The sequence below is a fragment of the Rattus norvegicus genome, chromosome 12, assembly GCF_036323735.1.
Source record: "Rattus norvegicus strain BN/NHsdMcwi chromosome 12, GRCr8, whole genome shotgun sequence".
NCBI classification, from domain to species: Eukaryota; Metazoa; Chordata; class Mammalia; order Rodentia; family Muridae; genus Rattus; species Rattus norvegicus.
The window spans coordinates 16,270,826-16,291,083 of record NC_086030.1 but is presented as its reverse complement, the minus strand read 5'-3'; the positions used below and the strand labels follow the sequence as shown (position 1 = coordinate 16,291,083).

The 20,258-nt window shown below is 49.7% G+C and overlaps 1 protein-coding gene across 3 annotated transcripts in view; it reads left to right on the top strand.

The window, feature by feature from the left end:
- Grid2ip (Grid2 interacting protein) overlaps positions 1-16,275 on the top strand; it is a 42,511-nt gene extending 26,236 nt beyond the window's left edge. The window contains exons 13-22 of one of the 3 annotated variants that reach the window (XM_006248866.5): positions 298-714; positions 3,574-3,661; positions 4,292-4,369; positions 4,908-5,104; positions 5,392-5,547; positions 5,687-5,773; positions 6,513-6,642; positions 6,738-6,856; positions 8,876-9,040; positions 9,217-16,275. In XM_006248866.5, coding sequence (XP_006248928.1) covers positions 298-714; positions 3,574-3,661; positions 4,292-4,369; positions 4,908-5,104; positions 5,392-5,547; positions 5,687-5,773; positions 6,513-6,642; positions 6,738-6,856; positions 8,876-9,040; positions 9,217-9,288 — 1,509 coding nt within the window. In that variant the 3' untranslated portion in view covers positions 9,289-16,275. The remainder of the gene's footprint in view (positions 1-297; positions 715-3,573; positions 3,662-4,291; positions 4,370-4,907; positions 5,105-5,391; positions 5,548-5,686; positions 5,774-6,512; positions 6,643-6,737; positions 6,857-8,875; positions 9,041-9,216) is intronic. The other 2 variants (NM_001415779.1, NM_001105910.2) reach the window with 2 other exon arrangements.
- Positions 16,276-20,258: the final 3,983 nt, after the last annotated feature.

The window sequence follows — 20,258 nt, the reverse complement described above, 5'->3', positions numbered from 1 at the left end:
CTCACAGCCACGGGGCAAAAATCACTTCTGTGCTTTTTCCTTGGGATATCCCATCTTTTCCCTAAGGCTACCCCCATATACGTACTGTGTCTTAGGCCAGCCCATTCTTTGTCCTAATCTGTCCTCCGCGCACCTCAGGCTATCCCATTCACAACCTCAGGCTGAGGTATGGGACTGCTATCCTGGCCCCTGGCTTTTCTTGCTTCCCCCTTCTTTCCCCGCACTTGACCCTGGCTCCAGGCTGCAGGGCTCCAGCCTCACTTCCCACTTGCTTCCCCCCCCCCCCCCCCCGGGCAGATGAGCTTCCATGATGACCAGGGCAGCTTTGTGACCAATGAGAGGAGCAGCGCTAGCGAGTGTGTCAGCAGCAGCGAGGAGGGCAGTTCTCTGACCTACTCCTCCATCTCCGACCACATCCCCCCACCCCCGCTCAGTCCCCCGCCGCCACCGCCCCTGCCTTTCCACGACCCCAAACCCAGCTCCCGAACCTCTGATGGTCCCCGAGGTCCCCCTCAGTCATTGACCAAACCCCTCACCCAGATCAGCCATCCAGTCCCACCCCCGCCCCCACCCCCTCTACCACCACCTGTGCCCTGTGCACCCCCCATGATATCCCGAGGTGTGGGCCACCGCCGCAGCGAGACCAGCCACATGAGCGTCAAGCGCTTACGCTGGGAACAGGTGGAGAACTCAGAAGGCACCATCTGGGGTCAGGTAGGTGGCCTGGGGACCGGTGGCTCTCTCAATTGGGTGAATGGTCTAGACAGTAACATAAAAGGCAAGATCCGGGGCTGGGGATTTAGCTCAGTGGTAGAGCGCTTACCTAGGAAGCGCAAGGCCCTGGGTTCGGTCCCCAGCTCCGGAAAAAAAAAAAAAAAAGGGCAAGATCCATCTTCCTGATCTCAGGCTCCTCCTCCTCTTCCTACTCCTCCTCCTTCTCCTCCTCTTACCCCCTTTTCCCTCCTCCTCTTCTTTAGTCTTTTTTTAATTACAGTTATTAAGTTGGGGGGGGCATGGGTGTAGAGGTCAAAGGGCAGCATTTATTTATCTCATCACATAAACCCCAGGGATTGAACCCAGGTCATCAAACTAGTGAAAGCAACTTTAGCTTCTGAGCCATCTCACCAGTCCCTGGCCTCTTCTAACAGCAACTAGAATATTCCTTGGTCCTTCTCTCCCTGAGAAGAGAAGTGACCATGGTATCCCCAAGCCAAAAGCACAGTGGGGAGTTCTGGAAATACCACCCTGCCCTCCTGCAAAACCCATTGCCCCTGAGGCTGGACTACCTCTCTTAGACTCTATTTTTTTTTTTTTTACTCGTGGCAATCCTCCTGCCTCAGCACCCAAAGTGCTGGTAAGCTAGGTGGAGTGGCTCATGCCTATAATTCCAGCACTTAGGAGGCCGAGGCAAGAGGATTGCTGTGAGTTCAACTTTGAGGCTAACCTGGGCTACATAGATTCTACCCTAGCAAGAAAGGCCTGTGCCTCTCCTCAGGGGCTGGGACTAGGGGGTGTGGCTCAGCAGTACAGAGCTGGCTTCTGATGCTCAATGCCCTGGATTCCACTCCCAGCACATAAGTCAGGCACCATACTGCATGTCTGTAATCCCAAGGCTTGGGAGGTGAAAGCAGGAGGGTCAGAAGTCCAAGGCCAGGGGTTGGGGATTTAGCTCAGCGGTACAGCGCTTGCCTAGCAAGCACAAGGCCCTGGGTTCGGTCCCCAGCTCCGAAAAAAAAAAAAAGAAAAAGAAAAAGAAAAAAAGAAAAGAAAAGAAAGAAGTCCAAGGCCAGTCCTGTCTATACAGTGAGTTTGAGGCCAGCCTGGCCTACAAATCTCAAAGAAAAGGGAAAACTTCTTATCTTGGGTTCCTGGAGACCATATTCCTACCATCCTGAGGTAAGTCCACAAGCTCGCTCTCCAGCATCGCCTCTCTGGTCACCAAGGCTGAACATACCTGGCTACCCTTCCTGCCAGGCATCCCTGCCCAGCAGCCTAGTTCTTCTGAGACTGTTTCTCTATTTGTCTTTCTTCCCTCAGTCTTAAGCTCATCCCCTGTCCAAGCGCCTCAGGGCCATCACAGGTGGTCACCACCTGCATAAACCACCCCAGCCCTGCGGTCTAGAGTCCAGCCCCTGGCCTGTCATAGCTTCAGCTCCCCTCGCATCAGCTCAGCCTGCTTGAGGCAGTTCTGGGATGATCCCATTTCCTGCAAAGGAGATCCTCAAGCAGAGTGTGGTGGTACACCAGTCATCCAGCAGTCAGTAGGCTGGGGAAAGAGGATCGTGAGTTCAAGGCCTGCCTGGCTACATAGCAAGTCCTTATCTGAAAATGGGGGTGGAAGGGTGTTGGAGGATTGTTCTCAGTGGTTAGTGCCTGTCACACAAGGGTCACAACCTGAGTTTGGACCCCAGCACCCCTGTGAAAATCTGGACATGCTGGTGTACACCTGTATCCTAGGTGACAGACCCCTGAAGCTCATTGGCCAGCTAACTTAACCAATTGGTAGAGCTCTAGGATTAATGAAGAGATGATCTCAAAAAATAGGTAGATGGACCTAATTGGTCATCTCAATGGGTAAGAGCATTTACTGGTCAAGCATGAGGACCTGAGTTCAAATACCCAACATCCATGTTAAAAAAAAAAAAGCAGCACAGGATAAAGACAACTGATGTCTACCACTGTCCTCACACACGTGTACACATCAGCATATGTGTGCGCACAGACCAGACACACACAAAAGGAGATCTCTTGGATGTCACATCACCCTCCCTCTTCATGGATAGAGTTCCAAGAATGGCTGCCCTACTGACCAGAAGGGGAGTCCATTTCTTAGGTTATAACTTGGAATATGCAGCATTTCTTTTCTTTTTCTTTTTTTCAGAACTGGGGACCGAACCCAGGGCCTTGCGTTTGCTAGGCAAGCGCTCTACCACTGAGCTAAATCCCCAACCCCAATATGCAGCATTTCTTTGTGTGTGTGTGTGTGTGTGTGTGTGTGTGTGTGTGTGTGTATACACAAGTGCCCTCAGAGGCCAGTAAGGGCATCAGATCCCCTGGAGCTGGAGTTGGCAGTTGTTGTGAACTCTCAGATGTGGGTGTTGGGAACCACATTCAGGTCCTCTACATGAGGAAGTATTCTTAACTGCTGAGCCATTGCTCTAGGATTTATAAAAGTCCTTTCTTCCTCCCTCTCTTCCCCCCCCCCCCCGGAGCTGGGGACTGAACCCAGGGCCTTGCGCTTGCTAGGCAAGCGCTCTACCACTGAGCTAAATCCCCAACCCCCCTTCCTCCCTTTCTATTTTTGTTTTTTGAGACCAGGTCTCACTGTGTGGACCAGGCTAGCCTGGAATTCACAGGGACCTCTGCCTCTTGAGTTCTGCGATTAAAGGGGTGTGCACACATCCAGTTTCTATCTAGTGCTTCCCTCCTGCACCCCCTCTTGCTCTTGCCTTTCTCATGGACCTCCTGGACCCCATCTCTTTGGGGGTCCTCAGGATGGATTTCAGAGGACAAAGGCAGGCTAGTTGCCTGGACTTTCCCTGCTCTGACCGTCTCATGGTTGATCTTTTGCAGCTTGGGGAAGACTCTGACTATGACAAGCTGAGTGACATGGTAAAATACCTGGATCTGGAGCTCCACTTCGGCACCCAAAAACCTCCAAGTGAGCCACGCTGCCTGCTGCCTTCTAGCTTCCGGTTCCCAGAGCATACACCTCTAGATACTATGTCTCCAAACTTTCAAGCCCTCCTGCTTGCATGAGTGAATCCCTTAACCATCCTGCAAGCTAGATCTCGGAACCGCTTTCACTTCTTAATGTGGCACCCCAGAAAGGCTAGGTAGCTTGCACCAAGTCACAAAGCTATGATAGGTTGAGCATCCTTTTCAGTCTCCCTCTCGCCCTTGTCCTTTCTAGGTATTTCCCTGTAGTGGTCGAGTGTGCCTCCAAGCAGTCAGTAGTCAGTTCTTATAAGCACCATAAACTCAGGAATTGGTTGGTTTTCATTGTTCAGCCTGAGGGGTGCAGGGAAGAGGGCCTGTGGGGAGACAGCAGTGTGGGGTCAGACAAGCCGAGTGCTAAATGCCTTAGGCTGGACCTGCACCTGCGGGGCCACGACTGAAAGGCTGAGAGGAATGAGGAGGAATTTGGATGCCTGGAGCTGATGTAGTTAAAGTGATGCATGCTGGGGTCGGGGTGAGGGAGTTCCTTGACCACACCTCTCCCTTGGCCCTGCCACCGCAGCCCTAGTCTAGCCTCTCACTCCCCATTAAACTGTACAGTTTTCCCTTCCAGAGCCAGTGCCTGGCCCCGAGCCCTTCAGGAAGAAGGAAGTAGTGGAGATCTTGTCCCACAAGAAGGCCTACAATACCTGTGAGAAGCTTTAGGGGCCCCGCCCTCAGGGACACGAAAGCTGAGATCGGCAAAGGGGTGGGAAGATCGAAATTAAGAAGTGGGGACTGGTACGGGTCGGTTAGGCTACTAAAAGAAGCCGGCTCTCAGGGGAGCAGGATCCCCAGTCTGTACTCAGGTGTACTTCTAGAAACCCTCTATTGGCCACGCCCACCACAGTGGGTTCCTTGGTCCTGGCCCTGCCTCCAATCACATTGTCAACTTCGTCCCTCCTAGTTCCACGCCCCGCCCACAGGTCTCACCCATCTACCAGGTATCTGTTTTGGGGGATCTCGCCCCTCTCCTGTCAATCTCCCAGATCCCTACCCTAGTCTCTGGCTACTCCTATGCCACGCCCTTCCCTGCTAGGTACTTCTCTCGGGCCCCTCCTCACTATCCTCCTACCAATAGCGTCACCGAATCAAGTCCCTTCTTTTCCCTGAGGCTGCCCCCCACCTAATTTGGGCCCCGCCCTCTCCAGGTCCCCGCCCCCATCTCACCCTACTCCCCCCTCCCTCAGCTATCCTCTTAGCGCACCTGAAGCTGACCCCTGGCGAGCTGCGGCAAGTGCTCATGAGCATGGAGCCGCGGCGCCTGGAGCCTGCTCATCTGGCGCAGCTGCTGCTCTTCGCTCCGGACGCCGATGAGGAACAGCGATATCAGGCTTTCCGAGAGGCTCCCGGTCGCCTCAGTGAGCCGGACCAGTTCGTCCTGCAGGTACTATACCCTGACGAGGGCGCTTTCGCCTGCGCTCCCTCTGTAGTCAGAAGTTGGCTTTCTGGTTCAGGTCCCTTGAAGACCGCCCCTGGCTTCTGAGTCCCTTTTAACTCCTTTGATGGCATGTTCCCGCCTGAGGTCAAGGCAGACGCGACCAGACTGTCCCCAGGATCGTGCTAATTTTTCCTAAGGGGTACCATGCTCATCTGTCAGAGGACTCACTCCCCAGGCTGGGTAGAAGTTCCGGCTGGGGAATGGATGAATCCTGGCCCCTGACTTTCCTGCAGATGCTGTCGGTTCCTGAATACAAGACCCGCCTGCGCAGTCTACACTTCCAGGCTACCTTGCAGGAGAAGACAGAGGAGATACGAGGCAGCCTCGAGTGCCTGCGACAGGCGTCTCTGGAGCTCAAAAACAGCCGGAAACTCGCCAAGATCCTGGAGGTCAAGCCATTTCCCATCCCTGTTCGTTTAATCTGATCGTTTTGTCTCCTGGGGCTCCCAGTCAGGAGATCAGAACCTACACATGGGGATGGGGCAGGATGAGCATCTGGACCGGATCACCCTAATTTTCTTCCCACAGTTCGTGTTGGCCATGGGTAACTATCTCAACGATGGACAGCCCAAGACCAACAAGACCACTGGCTTCAAGATCAACTTCCTGACAGAGGTGAGGGCCCGGCAGCCACACCTACTTTAGCTACCAGACTTGGAGGCGGAGTCAAGTTATAGCAGCTGAGCCAAGAGTGGTGGCATGGACCTGTAATCCCATCATTTAGAAGGTCGAGGCAAGAGTTCTAGTCTAACATGATAAATAAGATCCTGGCTCACACAACAGGACATGTTCTAAAGATTTATTTATTTATTATTTATATGAATACACTGTCGCTGTCTGCAGATGCACCAGAAGAAGGCATCAGATCCTATTAAAGATGGTTGTGAGATGGGGCTGGGGATTTAGCTCAGTGGTAGAGAGCTTACCTAGGAAGCGCAAGGCCCTGGGTTCGGTCCCCAGCTCCGAAAAAAAGAACCAAAAAAAAAAAAAAAAAAAAAAAAAGATGGTTGTGAGCCACCATGTGGGTGCTGGGAATTGAACTCAGGACCTCTGGAAGAGCAGTCAGTGCTCTTAACCACTGAGCCATCTCTCCAGCCCTACAGGGCATGTTCTAATGGGAGAAGAAAACATCACGTCACAAAGTTCATAGGCCCCGATGTACCTACCCAAAGGGTAAAAGTGTACAAGGTTGTTTCTCCAGCCCAGCTCCAGGATCTAGGAAAGGAGAGTGAAGAGAGAATTTGAAAAGAGTATCACGTCTAAGAATTCTGGGAATACAGAAAAAGCTGGTATCGTGTGATCAGAAGTTTGGTGAGGAACTTTGAGAACCTTATGTGTTCGGTATCCCTTGCAGCTAAACTCCACCAAGACAGTGGATGGGAAATCCACCTTTCTGCACATCCTTGCCAAATCACTAAGCCAGCACTTCCCTGAGCTCCTGGGCTTTGCCCAGGACCTGCCCACTGTGCCCCTGGCTGCCAAAGGTAGGCTGGGTGCATGGGTGAGGGAGGCAGACGCATGCCACCCTGAGCTGGGAGATGCAGCCCCCATAAGACCTTGCTTCTTTCCTTACATACAGTGAACCAGCGAGCCCTGACTGTCGATCTGGCTGACCTCCATGACACTGTCAGTGAGATTCAGGTGGCCTGCCAGAGCATGGTCCCCTCCAGCGAGGACAGGTTTGCTGTGGTCATGACTGTATCCTCTGATCAGCTGGTCCAGCACAAGCCTGGACCCTGGTACGGCTGGGTAATGCTGACTATGTATCTCTAGTGGTCAGTGTGGATCCTCCCAGACACTCCAGGCAGAAGCTGTTGTGTGCCCAGGGATCCTGGGAGAGGTTCCGTCCTACGTTATTTAGAATCCCAGCTGCTTATGCAAAGCAAGACCCGAGGGTGGACTTCTTTTCTGTATGTGATGCTGGGTATTGAACTGTACGGGTACACAGGCATAGGTGTAGGTACAGGGGCTGAGCCATGTTGCCAGCCTGTCACTGGCGGGTCCTCGGATAGTAGCCAAGCCTTGTCTTCAGCCCCTGTGAGATTCTAGGCAAGAGCTCCACCACTGAGCTCTACACTAGCTTCTCACTAGGTGATTCTAGGCAGACACTGAACTATACTCCCAGGCCCTAACTGGCCATTCAAGGCTGTCACTGAACTACATCTGTAGCACAATTCACACACACACACACACACACACACACACACACACACACACATAATTTATCTGGGTTTTTTTTCATGCTGGAAATTGAATTCAGGACAATGAACGTGTTAGGCAAGAACTCTGCCAACAAAGTATATACCAGGCTGGCCTCAGATTCACTCTATAGCTCAGGCAGGCCTTGAAATGACAGTTCTCTGGCCTTATCCTCTTGCTAAGTGTCTGGGATGACAGGTCTCTGCCAATAGGCCCACCCATAGTTCCCAAAGTCATGGACATGTTGTCAACTATCTGTCCTTAAGAATGGCGGAGCCCGGATTTGAATCACAAGACACAGGAGAAGCCTGGCCAGTCAGGCCCTATAAATTGAAAGCAAGGTGAGAGACCGAGATGTTGGGGAGATTGAATCTAGAGCCTTCTGTATGCTAAGTAATTGCTCTCCACTGAACTGTACGCCTTGAATCAGGGCCACTGAGTTTTTCCCCAGGAGTTACTTACAGTGTGCCAGATACTGTCTTAAATCTTGGAGGCCCTTAGAGGGAACAAGTTTACCCTTGGAGGACAGAGACAGTGAACATTTGAACTGTTTTACTTAATAACAAGAAAGAGGTAATTAAGAAAAAAGAAAGAGCCAGGCAGTGGTGATGCAGACTTTTAATCCCAGCTCTTGGGAGGCAGAGGCAGGCAGATCTCTGAGTTTGAGGCCAGCCTGGTCTACAGAGTGAGTTCCAGGATAGTCAGAACTACAACACAGCGAAACTCTGTCTCGAAAACACAAAGGAAAAGATAAGAAAAAAAGAAAAGAAAACAGAAAGAGGGGGAGAGGAAGGAAGTGGAGAAAGGAAAAGAGAAAAAAATCTGCTGTGGCGTTGCACACACGTACTCAGAGGTAGAGGCAGGAGGATCAGGAGTTCAAAGTCATGCTCAGCTTTTTAGCCCATTCCAAGCCAGCCTGAGTTACAAGAAATCCTGTGTCAAACACAAACCGAAGTGTCAGATGGACGCACAGGGTTGGTCCAAGCAAATGGTCTGAGAAGTGGGCAGTGAGCCCCACACACCGGGGCTCAGACCTGGAATCCCAGCACCCAGGATGCTGAGGTAAGAGGATCCAGAGTTAAAGGCCAGCCTGGGCTATGTAACAAGATCCTGTCTAAAAAAAAAAAAATGAAACAAACCAGAAAGGACAACAAAACAAACAAACAACACATCAGTGTCAAGAAACCACTAAGCAGAAGCCTTGTGGAATAGCAGCTGGCTGTGGAGAGAACAGGGGAAGGCTTCAGCTATTCCGAATGTGCATTAATTATGCATGGAGTTAAGGACTGGTGGCTGGGAAGGTGAGGATGGGGCTGGAGAGAGGTGGTGGGGGCGGGGAGGTGATGTTAGGGGAGGTGGAAGGAGAGGGGTTGGTGTGGGGTTTATAGCATGGTTCTCTGCCTGCAGAAAGGAAGATTCCTTCAGAGAGCTAATGGAGTAGCTAGGGTTATCTGGGTTCACAGTCCAGACAAGGAGGGTAAAGCACCCGGGGCTGTTTCCTTGACCAAGATCCTGTAGTCCTTTCTGGAAACAGCGCAGCCAGCTCTGCGAGCGTTGGATGGACTGCAGCGAGAGGCCATGGAAGAGCTAGGGAAGGCACTGGCCTTCTTCGGAGAGGACTCCAAGGCCACTACCTCAGAGGCTTTCTTCGGCATCTTTTCAGAATTCATGAGCAAATTTGAGGTGAGCCAGGGTGGAGGCCGGAGAGGCCCCTGAAGGATGCCAGTGGGTGGCACATCTCCTGTCTCTGGTGGAATGCAGCCGACAACCTCAGCACCAGCCATCTCGGTGCAAGGAAAGGGCGGGAGGGGTGTCAGTGATGGATGCTGGGCCCACTGACCACTCCTCCCCATCTCCAGAGAGCCCTCAGTGACCTGCAGGCAGGGGATGGCCCACGAAGCTCGGGGATGGTTTCACCCCTGGCCTGGTGAGAGCTGCCACCAAGCATCTTCTGCAGTCTGAGCACGGAGACCAAAGCTGGAGGCTGCACCCCAGAGGAACGTCACAGGGTCCAGGGTACTTGATCATGCATCTTGGCCACATGAAGGGCTGGGGTGCAGTGGGGGCTGCAGCCATGTGTCTCCAGCTACCTCAGCTGCTGAGTTCCGCCTAGCCCTCCTTTGCCCATCCTCCTTGGTTTTCCAGAAGGCCTCCCTGGCTTCCAGTGACCACTCACCCCTTTGCCCCATTGGTGAATAAAACGCTACTGTGTGTCAGGGAATGTCCCACCGGAAGATGGACTGCAAAGTGGGATGCTGGCTTGCTGCGGTTGTCTGTGGCTCGGTGGGAGCACGGGACAGGAGAGAGGACAGATTTCGATACTGAGTGGGACTGGACAGGAAGAGATGTTATCGCACCTCTGAGTCTAGGCTTAATTTTCTTTTATGATTTTAATTTTGAGTGACAGGGTCTCATGTCTCTTGGGCTGGCCTCAAGCTCATCATGTCAAGGGTAGCCTTGAACTTCTAATCCTCCTGCCTCTACCTCCCAGGTGTTAAGATTATAGGCATGGGCCACCATGCTCCATGTATTTCTTCTCCTCCTTTTCTTCCTCATCCTCTTCTTCCTTGTCCCCCACCCCCTTTCTCTCTCCTAAGGTTTCACTATATAGCAGACTGGCCTTTCAGTTCACTGTGTAGCCCAAGCTGGCCTCCAGCTTACCCCTATACTTCTGTCTAGGCCTCCCCAGTGCTGGCATTATGGTTCTAAGGGAATGAACCAAGGGCCTTAAGCATACTAGGTAAGCACTCTGCCACTGAGCCACACCTCCAGCCTCCTGTGTACTTTTTGAGATGCGTCTTAGTTCAGGATGACCTTGAACCTTCTCTGCAGCCCAGGTAGGCCTTGAACATTTATGTCTTCTTCTACCTTAGCCTTCCCACAAGCTGGAATGCCAGGGCTGCACCTCTAGGCTCAGCCAAAATTGAGAGATTTTTAGTTTTTAATTTGTCTGGAGGTGGCATGAGAGGGGTGTGCAGAGATCACGTGGAGGTCAGAGGACAACTTATGGAGTTGGCTCTCTCCTCGGGTCATCAGGCTTGGCACCAAGCACCTTCACCCACTGAGCCACCATAGTGGCCCAACAACTGAGGTTTTAATCATACCAGCTGGGGGTGTTGGGAGTAGAATGGGAATCCTGAAAGTTATGGGAGTTGGGGGGGGGGCATAAAAGGACTGAATGGGGCAGTGACACCAGTTCAGTGGCCTGCCGCAGAGCTCCTCTCCTGGGTAGTGATGCCATTCCCTGGAACAGGTTGTGTGAGCAGGGCAAGTTCGAGGCAGGTGACATGATCTGGAACATATGGGATCCTCAAGGCTGCATCGTGTAAGTCTGGGACAGAGATGTAAGGTTTCTGGAGCCTGCACGGCTGGGATGGTGAGCCCTTGTGTTCACTGCTCGGAGCCCCAGATTCTGGCAATAAGATGCAACAGGCATGTGTGCGCACGCGCGTGTGCAAACACACACACAGATATACATACACAGACACACGCACACAGATACACGGCCAGAGAGAGACACACACACGCACACACACAGAGATAAACACACAGAGATAAACTAAACACACACACACACACACACACACACACGCAGATTTACCCACACACACAGCCAGAGAGAGAGAGACACACACACACACACACAAATAAACACACACAGATAAACACACACACATGCAGATATACATACACAGATACACACACACACAGCCAGAGAGAGAGAATACACACACACAAATAAACACACACAGATAAACACACACACACACAGCCAGAGAGAGAGAGAGACAGATAAACACACACAGATAAACACACACACATGCAGATATACATACACAGATACACAGCCAGAGAGAGACACACACACACACACAAATAAACACACATAGATAAACACACACAGACACACACACACACACACTTTTTCATTTCTCTTTAGGTCTTTCTCTCTCCTGAGTGTGCATGCACACGTGTGTGCCACAGTATGGGAGTCAGAGGACAATGTCTGGACTTGGATGCATGTGCCTTCCCCTCAGGAGCCAGCCATCTTGCTGGCTGTTTTAAGATTTTTAAATTAAATCTATTTTATATTGCTGGCATTCAAACCCTCCACCCTGTGGATGCTAGGTAAGCGCTCTCCCACCATGCTAAACTTCCAGCCCCTGTTATTGTTTTGAGAAAGTGTCTCCTGTAGCTTAGGCTGGTCTTGAACTCGGAATCCTCTTGCCTCTACCCTTCAATTGCTGGTTATATCCATGGACCACAAAGCCCATTTTGACTTTTATTTTAATTTATATCATTATTTTTTATAGGGGCAGGGTCTCTCTGTAGCTCAGGCTAGCCTCAAACTTATGGCATCCTCCTGCCTCAGCCTCCTGTAGGCTTGGATTATAAAGCCCAGACTACAAATTCCAGCTCTTCATTTGACTTTTCCCAGGAATAGCATGAATGGGCTTTCATTTTGTATCTTGGATTTTAAAAGAATTAGTTATATGTGCATGTGTACATCCATGGTGGATTTATCCACATGAGTTTGGTGTCTTTGGAGGTCAGAAGAGAGAATCAAATGCCCGGTAACAGGGGTGATGGGTGGGTGTAAGCTAAGTGCTCCTAACCACTGAGCCATCTCTCTGTACCCTCAGATTTTTTTCTCCCATGAAAATCAAATAGCCATAGTCGTTGATGGACAGGCCTTTGGAGCCCTTGTTTCTTCTCTTTTCATTTCTTTTCCTCTCTTTTAGATAGAGTCTTATGTAGACCAGGACACTCTCAGACTCTGTGTAGATGACCTTGACATGATCCTCCTGCCTCCACCTCCTCTGTGCTGGGATTACAGGCATGCACCACCACACCTGACTTACACAGTGCTGGGGTGGGACCCAGGGCTTCATACATGCTAGGCAAGCACTTGACCCACTGGGCACATCGCCAACCCACATGTGCTATTTCAGAGTCTTCCACAGTCCTGGTCTTCCCTTGTACCTTCCTTATGCCTACCCATCCCATAAAAACATGCAAACCAAGATGTACATGTCAAGGAGGAACTGCTACTCCCAGGAGCCCTGGTACACAGTACCTGGTAAGTGTGTCTCAGGAAAGAGTGTCGCACAACTCTTGTTAGGGGGCGCTAGAGAGGTGCTCAGTGATTCAGAGCACTGGCTACTCTTCCAGGGGAGCACAATTCAATTCCCAGCACTCGTGTGGAGACTGTGTGTTATCTCCAGTTTCAGGCAATGTGACGCCCTCTTCTGGCCTCCACAGGCACTGCACACATGTGGTGCATAGACACATATAGGTAAAAAACATCCATTCACATGTTAAAAAAATTTTTTTTAAAAAACAATCCTTGTTGGGGGCTGGGGAAACGGTTGGCTTAGAGCACTTGTTTTTGTGGAGAACTGGATTTTGAATCTCACTACCACATGGTGGCTTGCTAACTGCAGGTTGGTTTTTTTGTTTTGATTGTTTGGGGGGAATGGGGGAGTCTTCTAATGCCATTTTCTGACCCCCACCCGCACCAAGCAGGCACACACATTCATGCAGATAAAACACTCATACACATAAAATTAAATAAATAAACCTGAATTTAAAAAGGCTTGATCTATATTGTAGGCCAGGAGAGATGGCTTAGTGGGTAAAGGTATCTGCTACTAAACTTGTCCATTTCAATCTCCAGTATGTAATGGGGCGGAAAGGAAGAACAATTTGTCCTCTGACCTCTTCACAGGTATGCACAGGCATATATAAACAAATATAATGCATTTTTTAAAAAAAAATCTCTGGAGCTGGGATTAGAAATTACAGTTTATGCCAGAAATGGTGGTGCTTTTAATCCCAGCACTCAGGAGGCAGAGGCAGGCAGATCTCTGAGTGTGAGGCCAGCCTGGTCTACAGAGTGAGTTCCAGGACAGCCAGGGCTACACACCTGTCTCAAAAGGAGGAGGAAGAGGAGGAGGAGGAGAAGTCACAGTTTATTCCGAAAGTGGAAGCATGGGGAGAGAAACTTCAAAGCCCACCTGAGTAACTTATGGAGACTCTATCCTCGAAATAAAAACCAACCAGGAGGAGAAAGGACCTAGAGATGTAATTCGTAGCAGAGTGCATAACTGGAATGCACGGGGCCCTAATGGTCACTTGCCAGAACTGAAAAAAAAATTTTTTTAAAATAAAATAGAATCTCTGAGATCCACAGGTTACGGTTTCCATCAGGCAAGATCCCCTGGCCCAGGCAGAACTCCACGGCATTTATCTGACGTTAGAAGCGCGTGCCCCTTGCCTGAAGATCCAGACACTAGATGGCAGTTTGACAAGCCAAGCACTAGCTGGGATTCCTTAACATGTCCCCAATCTGTTATCAATCTGCGGTGCTGTGTAACAAGCTGAACTTTAACCTTGTTTTCCCCTACATTACTGAGTACTGAGCCCAAGGAGTCGGACATGACAGGCAGGGGCTCTGCTGCTGAGTTCTCTGTCCCCAGCCCCTTGCTAAGGGATTCTATTTGGGGAAAAAAAAAATGCTTGCATTTGTTTGTTTATTCGTCTGTCTGTCTGTCTGGTAGCATCTGCTACGGAGGCATGTGGATGTCCGAGAGAAACTTGAGGAAATCCGTTTTCTTGGATCTCCTATTTCACCATGTGTATTCTGGGGGCAGAACTGTCACTGTGGATTCTTGGCAAGCACTCTACCGCTGGGCCACGCCCCCGGTCCCTTATTGGTGGATTCTTGGCAAGCACTCTACCGCTGGGCCACGCCCCCGGCCCATTATTGGTGGATTCTAGGCAAGTGCTCTACACTAACCTGTATCCCCAGTTATCCTCTTTCGAATTTTAAATTTGGAGATAGAGTCTTGCTAAGTCACCCAGGCTGGCTTTGAATTCATTCATTTACAGCCCGTGCAAGCCTAGAGCCTTGGATCCTCCTGCCCCAGCCCCCAGGTAATTGGGATGAAAGACCTTAAAACTCAAAATGGCTTAAAATGACAGCCACTTAGTGCTCAAGGTTTGGGTGACCTGGGCCTGGCTGATCTGAGCCAGGCTCAGTGGTCGCCCTCACACCTCTGCGGTCGATGTGAGCCAGGTAAGTGGCTTGGCCAATTTTACAAGGTTCTTCCCCACACCTGGAGCTTTTGATAGAGAAAGCAGTGACAGCCTCAGGTGCTGACTCATCCTGTGGCCTAGAGCTGGGATCGTTTTCACAAGTGAGGTAAGAGTCCAAGGGAACAAGAAAGCAAGAGCATGGCAAGTCGGGGCTGGGGATATAGCTCAGTGGGTAGAGTGCTTGCCTAGCAGGCTTGAAGCCCTGGGTTCCATTCCTTGCATTGCATAGATGAGGTGTGGTGGTGCATGCCTGTAATCCCAGCACAGAGGAGGTGGAGGCAGGAGGATCAGGTCAAGGTCACTGGGGTCAGACTGAGCTACATGACACCTTGTCTCAATCAATAGATCAATACATAGAGTTTCTGGAGGCTGGCGCAGAACCGATGCTCCAGTGCTTTGATCGGAGTCATTGCCGATGCCGGTGACAAGAGCAGTCAGATTGGAGAGGAAGAGAAACAAAGTGCTTATTTAATTTATATTGTGAGACAGGGTAGCCCAGCCAGGCGGGCAGATACTGGGACAGCCAAACATGGGGTGTGAACTTAGGGATGTGGCGGAGGCAGGAGTGTTAAAGCCATTCTTGGCTACATAATGAGTTTGAGGCTAGCCTAGGCTACATATGAGACCACCATCTTAACACAACAGGGCCAGTGATGTGACTCAGCGGGTAAAGGCACTTGTTGCTAAGTCTGAGGATCTGAGTTTGATCCCTGGGACCCGTGTGGTAGAAGAAAGAGAACTGATGCCTAAAGTTTGCCCTCTGACCTTTACGTGCATGCCCCAGCGCACCAGTGCACAAACGCACACATACACACTCATGTGTGTACACACACAAATAAATAAACTAATTATTGAAAGATGTTTACAGCAACAATAAAAATCCTATATGATCCCAATTCTGCCTGTACCTACCCAGCAGGTGACTTCCGGAATGCAGGGCTCCTTATCTGGCCACCTGTGAGTTGTCTCTCCTGCAGAGACTACAGTGGGCAGGAGTGAGCTGTGCCTGCCTTAGTAATCACTCACCCTTCTGTCTGAAAAAGCCTCCTGTGTTCTTCAGAATACGATCCCTCCCCTACTCCCAGGCCATAGGGCTGAGCGAGTACAGAAGTCACATCTGGCTGCGCGGCTCAGAGACAGCTCACGACTCAAGTCCAGACAGTTTGAAAGGGGAAGTTTCCTTTTCTCTGGAAGTGGTGTATGTACGAAGGGTGGGAACCAGCTGGGAGTGCCTCAGTAGCCAGCCAAAAGATAAAGAGAAGCTTGCTGTGCATATCTCTATGTCCCCGGAATCCAACCAGGCCTGAAGAACACATCTGGATTTAACAGTTTCACAGCCATGTTTCCCTTCTACTATAAAACGTCAACTCCTTGACCTAGGCTGGCTCTGGATAGACCCTCAGTGTTTCTAACGTGCTGTCTTCGTCAATGTATCCACCAATGCTTTTGACAGGTGCCACATACAACGCTGGGTAGAGACACCTTGTGGGCCAGTATCTCTGAGTTTTAATTTCCTATATCTTATGAAGGTTCTGCCCCAGAACCAGTGTGCAATGCTGTGTGTGAACCAGTATGTGTCCCCTCCCCCAAATGATGAAGTGTGGCTGCAGTCACATAAGCTCCAGGGATTAATTTACTCCCCAACACAACAATGACATCGCTCAACCCTGGGCCGCTTCTCCCCATAGTGGCACTGGGTGACATTTACTAAGTAGCACGCTTCACCTGTTTACAGATTTCATTTTGGTTTCTTTTCACAGCCCTCTGAGGTGGATTTTGTGATCTCCTTTTTACAAATAAAAGTTTGAAACTTGCGGAAATTGATGGAACTTTCTGGATCCAAAACACTTGTCTGTGGAAATCCAAAGCTCGTCCTCTTTTGGAAATGTCTTTATCTTCAAAGTATTATTTCCATATTTATTTAACCTGTTATTAATACTATATATTATATTAATTATTAATATTTCTTATATTAACTTATTTATTTATTGGGGGAGGCGGTCCAAGCTTACTTTCCATCACTATGATACAGATCATGATCACAAGGAACTTGTGAGGAAAAGGGTTTATCGGGCTTGATCACTCTCTATCATTGAGGGAAGGCAGGCTGGGAGGGAAGCACAGGGAAGGCAGGAACGGAAGCAGAAATCGGGGAGGAAGGCTCCTCACCAGCTTGCTCCTCCTGGCTTGTTCAGCTACCTTTCTTATGCAAGTCTGTGACTTGAGAAATCCTTTTTTTTTTCTTTTTCTTCTTTTTTTTTCTTCTTTTTTCTTTTTTTCGGAGCTGGGGACCGAACCCAGGGCCTACCACTGAGCTAAATCCCCAGCCTGAGAAATCCTTTTGCTTCTCCCTTTAATGGCGTCTTTAAGGGCCTTGTCTCTAAATACAATACACACATGCATAACGCACAGTGAGTAGTGGTGGAGGTTGGGGGTCTCAACATCTGAATTTGAGGAGAATACAAGTCCATCACAGTGCCTTCATTAACTAATGTTGGGAGAATTTTCTCTTGTGTGGGGATACACAATGTCTACCCTCTCTTCTAAGGTTCTAGTGGCAAACCAAAGTATGATTCCATCCAAGTCCCCCTGGGGAACCAATGAGTTTACTGATGCCCTCTCCCTTTTCTCAGAGCCAGACTCACCCAGGCATGACATAGACAGATTTCCCTGCCATCAGTCCTCCCCTCCCCCCGGGCCTCCTTCTTTCCCACATAGGAAGCCACAAGAACCTGTTCTCCTTATCTACCCTGACCTTTATGCTGGGCAGCTGTTTACCCTCCTTTGGTAAACCCGCCATGCCCAAGGTCCAGCTACCAGGTGTCTACCCGATACAGATCTCATCGTCCCTTTTCTTCCTGTTTGTCACAGCTGTTTCCGGCCTCTCCATACAGCAGGCGCTCAGTAATTGCCTAGTCAACCAAACCAAAGTAGCAGGAAAGCAAGGGCTATCAAGTTGCTCGAGGAAACAACCAGGGGCCAGCAATGCAGCTGGACTGGTAGTGTTTACCCAGCATCCACAAAAACCTGGACCCCATCCCCAGACTACATAAGCCCCGTGTGAGGGAGCATGCCTATAAGCCCAACATTCAAGGCATACTGAGTTTGAGGCCTGGATGACATGAGAACCTGTCTCAAAAGAAAGGAAGGGAAGGGAAAGAGAAGGACTAAATGACCAGCTCTTTTCTACACTCCAGCTCGGTACAGTGTGGCCCAAAGCAAAGCTTTGTAATGATGCCCAGCTTGCAGGCTGCATCTGCTGTACAGCGCCCTCTTCTGTGGGCATTACATACATTAGTGTACTTAAACACATCGAGGCAAACATTCGTTCTTGTAAAATAACAATAAACCTTAAAAAGAAACGTCAAAGTCCAGCCCTGGAACCATTGCTCACTAAATAAACCCAACAACCGGCTTAAATAGCCAGGGAATTTCCACCAATGGTAGCAAAGCTGAAATGCAAATATGGGCTAAAATTTGCACCAATCACAGCACTGCCTCCTTAGCTCTACTAGCAGTTGTTTTGGTAACTAGGGGAGAGGGGAGTACCTCAGGCCTTAGCCTGAAGAACTGCAGGGTCATCTAGAGGTCACATAAACTACTGATAACAGAAGGTCCAGTACCTTTTGAGATAATTTTTGCTGAGGCTGCGCCATCAGGCATAGGAACGATTAACAGTCATCACTGGGCCAGCAAGATGGCTCGGTGGAGTAAGGGTGCTTGTTGCCAAGTGGAATGAGCCAGGGCCCACATCATGTGGGGAGAGAATAAAAGAATAAATTGCAAATTGTCTTCTGCCTTTCATATGTGTATCATGGTAAATCAATCTCTCTCTCTCTCTCTCTCTCTCTCTCTCTCTCTCTCACACACACACACACACACACACACACAAATGTCCAATAGCCATCTCCCCACCCCCACCCCCACCCCTCTCAGATAGGGTTTCCCTATGTAGCCCTGGCTGTACTGGAACTCAGGTTATAAACAAACTGTCCTCGAACTCAGGGATCCGCCTGCCTCTGCCTTCTGAGTGCAGGGATTACAGACATGTGCCGCCACCACCCAGCATTATGTAGCTTTCTTTTTTTTTTGTTTTTGGTTCTTTTTTTCGGAGCTGGGGACCGAACCCAGGGCCTTGCGCTTCCTAGGTAAGCGCTCTACCACTGAGCTAAATCCCCAGCCCCATTATGTAGCTTTCTTAAGCTATCTGTGGACTTCTGGTGCTGGTGTAAGTGGAGCCTGTCTCTGTCTGTCTATCTCTCCGTCTGACAGTTCTTTTGCTCAGGCAGCCAGGGCTGCACATGAAGGCCCAAGAGCTGCGTATTCAGGACTCAAAGTGCCTCAACCCCAACATCTTTGCTTATTACAGGAAAAAATAACCAGGAGTACTGACAATAACTTGAAAATTTAGTCCTTAATTAATAGTAAGACTGGGGAGCTGGCTGATCCAGGGCTGGGGATTGAACTCCAGACCTTATGTATGTTCAATAACCGTGCTCTATGAACTGAGCCATCGCCAAGAACTTTATTGACTTCCGTTATCTCTTCAGCCCCACCTCTCCAGGTCCATAATTGAAGTCTTCACGTTTCTTCTTGAATGGCAAACAAGAAACACTGTAAATCCAGAAAGATTGCTAACATGAGTCTGTGAGAAACAGAGGCCAGGTCTCCAGCACCCACATAAATGCTAGGCTGGTGTGTTGAAGGTTGGGAGTTAGAGACAGGGGATCCCTTCAGCAAGCTGGCCTGCTAGACTAGCCAAAGCAGCAAGCTCTGGGTTCAAGTGCGATGCCTTGCTTCAACACGTAATGTGTAGAGTAATCTAGAAGGCACTAGAAATATCTGGCCACACAGCCTACACATGCGCACACACATCTGACTACAGCAAAAAGAAAGAAGAGGAAGAGGGAGAGGAAAGAAAAAGAAGTGGTGAGGTTACCTCAGAAGCTAAAGGGGCTTATCACCAAGCCTGACAATTTGAGTCCAATCCCAAGACCCCACAAGATGGAAGGAGAGAACTGTGCCCGATTGTATGTGCCCACATGCCCACAAATAAATTACTTTAAAATTTTTATTTTTATTATTTCAGTTGTGTGTGTGTGTGTGTGTGTGTGTGTGTAAAACATTTTCAAAACCTCTTTTTTTTTTTCTTTTTTTTTGGAGCTGGGGACTGAACCCAGGGCCTTGCGCTTGCTAGGCAAGTGCTCTACCACTGAGCTAAATCCCCAACCCATGATTTATTTTTATTATTTAAAAATGCGTGTGTTAGTTTGTGTGTGGGTATGTGCATGTGAGTGCAGATGTCCTCAAAGGCCAAAGGCATCGAATCCCTTGGAGCTGGTCTTGAAGGTGATGTAAGCTGCCCGACGTAGGTGCTGGGCATCGAACTTAGGTCCTCTACAAGAGAAGCTCGCGTTCTTTTTTTTTTTTTTTTTTTTTTTTTTTTTTTTTTTTTTTTTCCGGAGCTGGGGACCGAACCCAGGGCCTTGAGCTTGCTAGGCAAGTGCTCTACCACTGAGCTAAATCCCCAACCCCCAGAAGCTCGCGTTCTTAACCACAGAAATTTTAACACTGCTTACTACCTTCATAATGCCTCTAAGAGAAATTGATATTCTTGCTGTCTTAGTAGGGAATGGAAAAAAACAAGACAATACTCACAATGGAGTGTCATTTCAAAACTTATAGAAGGAAATCGCTGGCACCTGGGCGGAAACCCTGGAGACGGAAATTGCGGAGGACTCTGGGTCCTCAGTTGGCAGCCCACGCGGGATGTAGGGTCCGGTTGCTCACGGCCGCGGGTCCT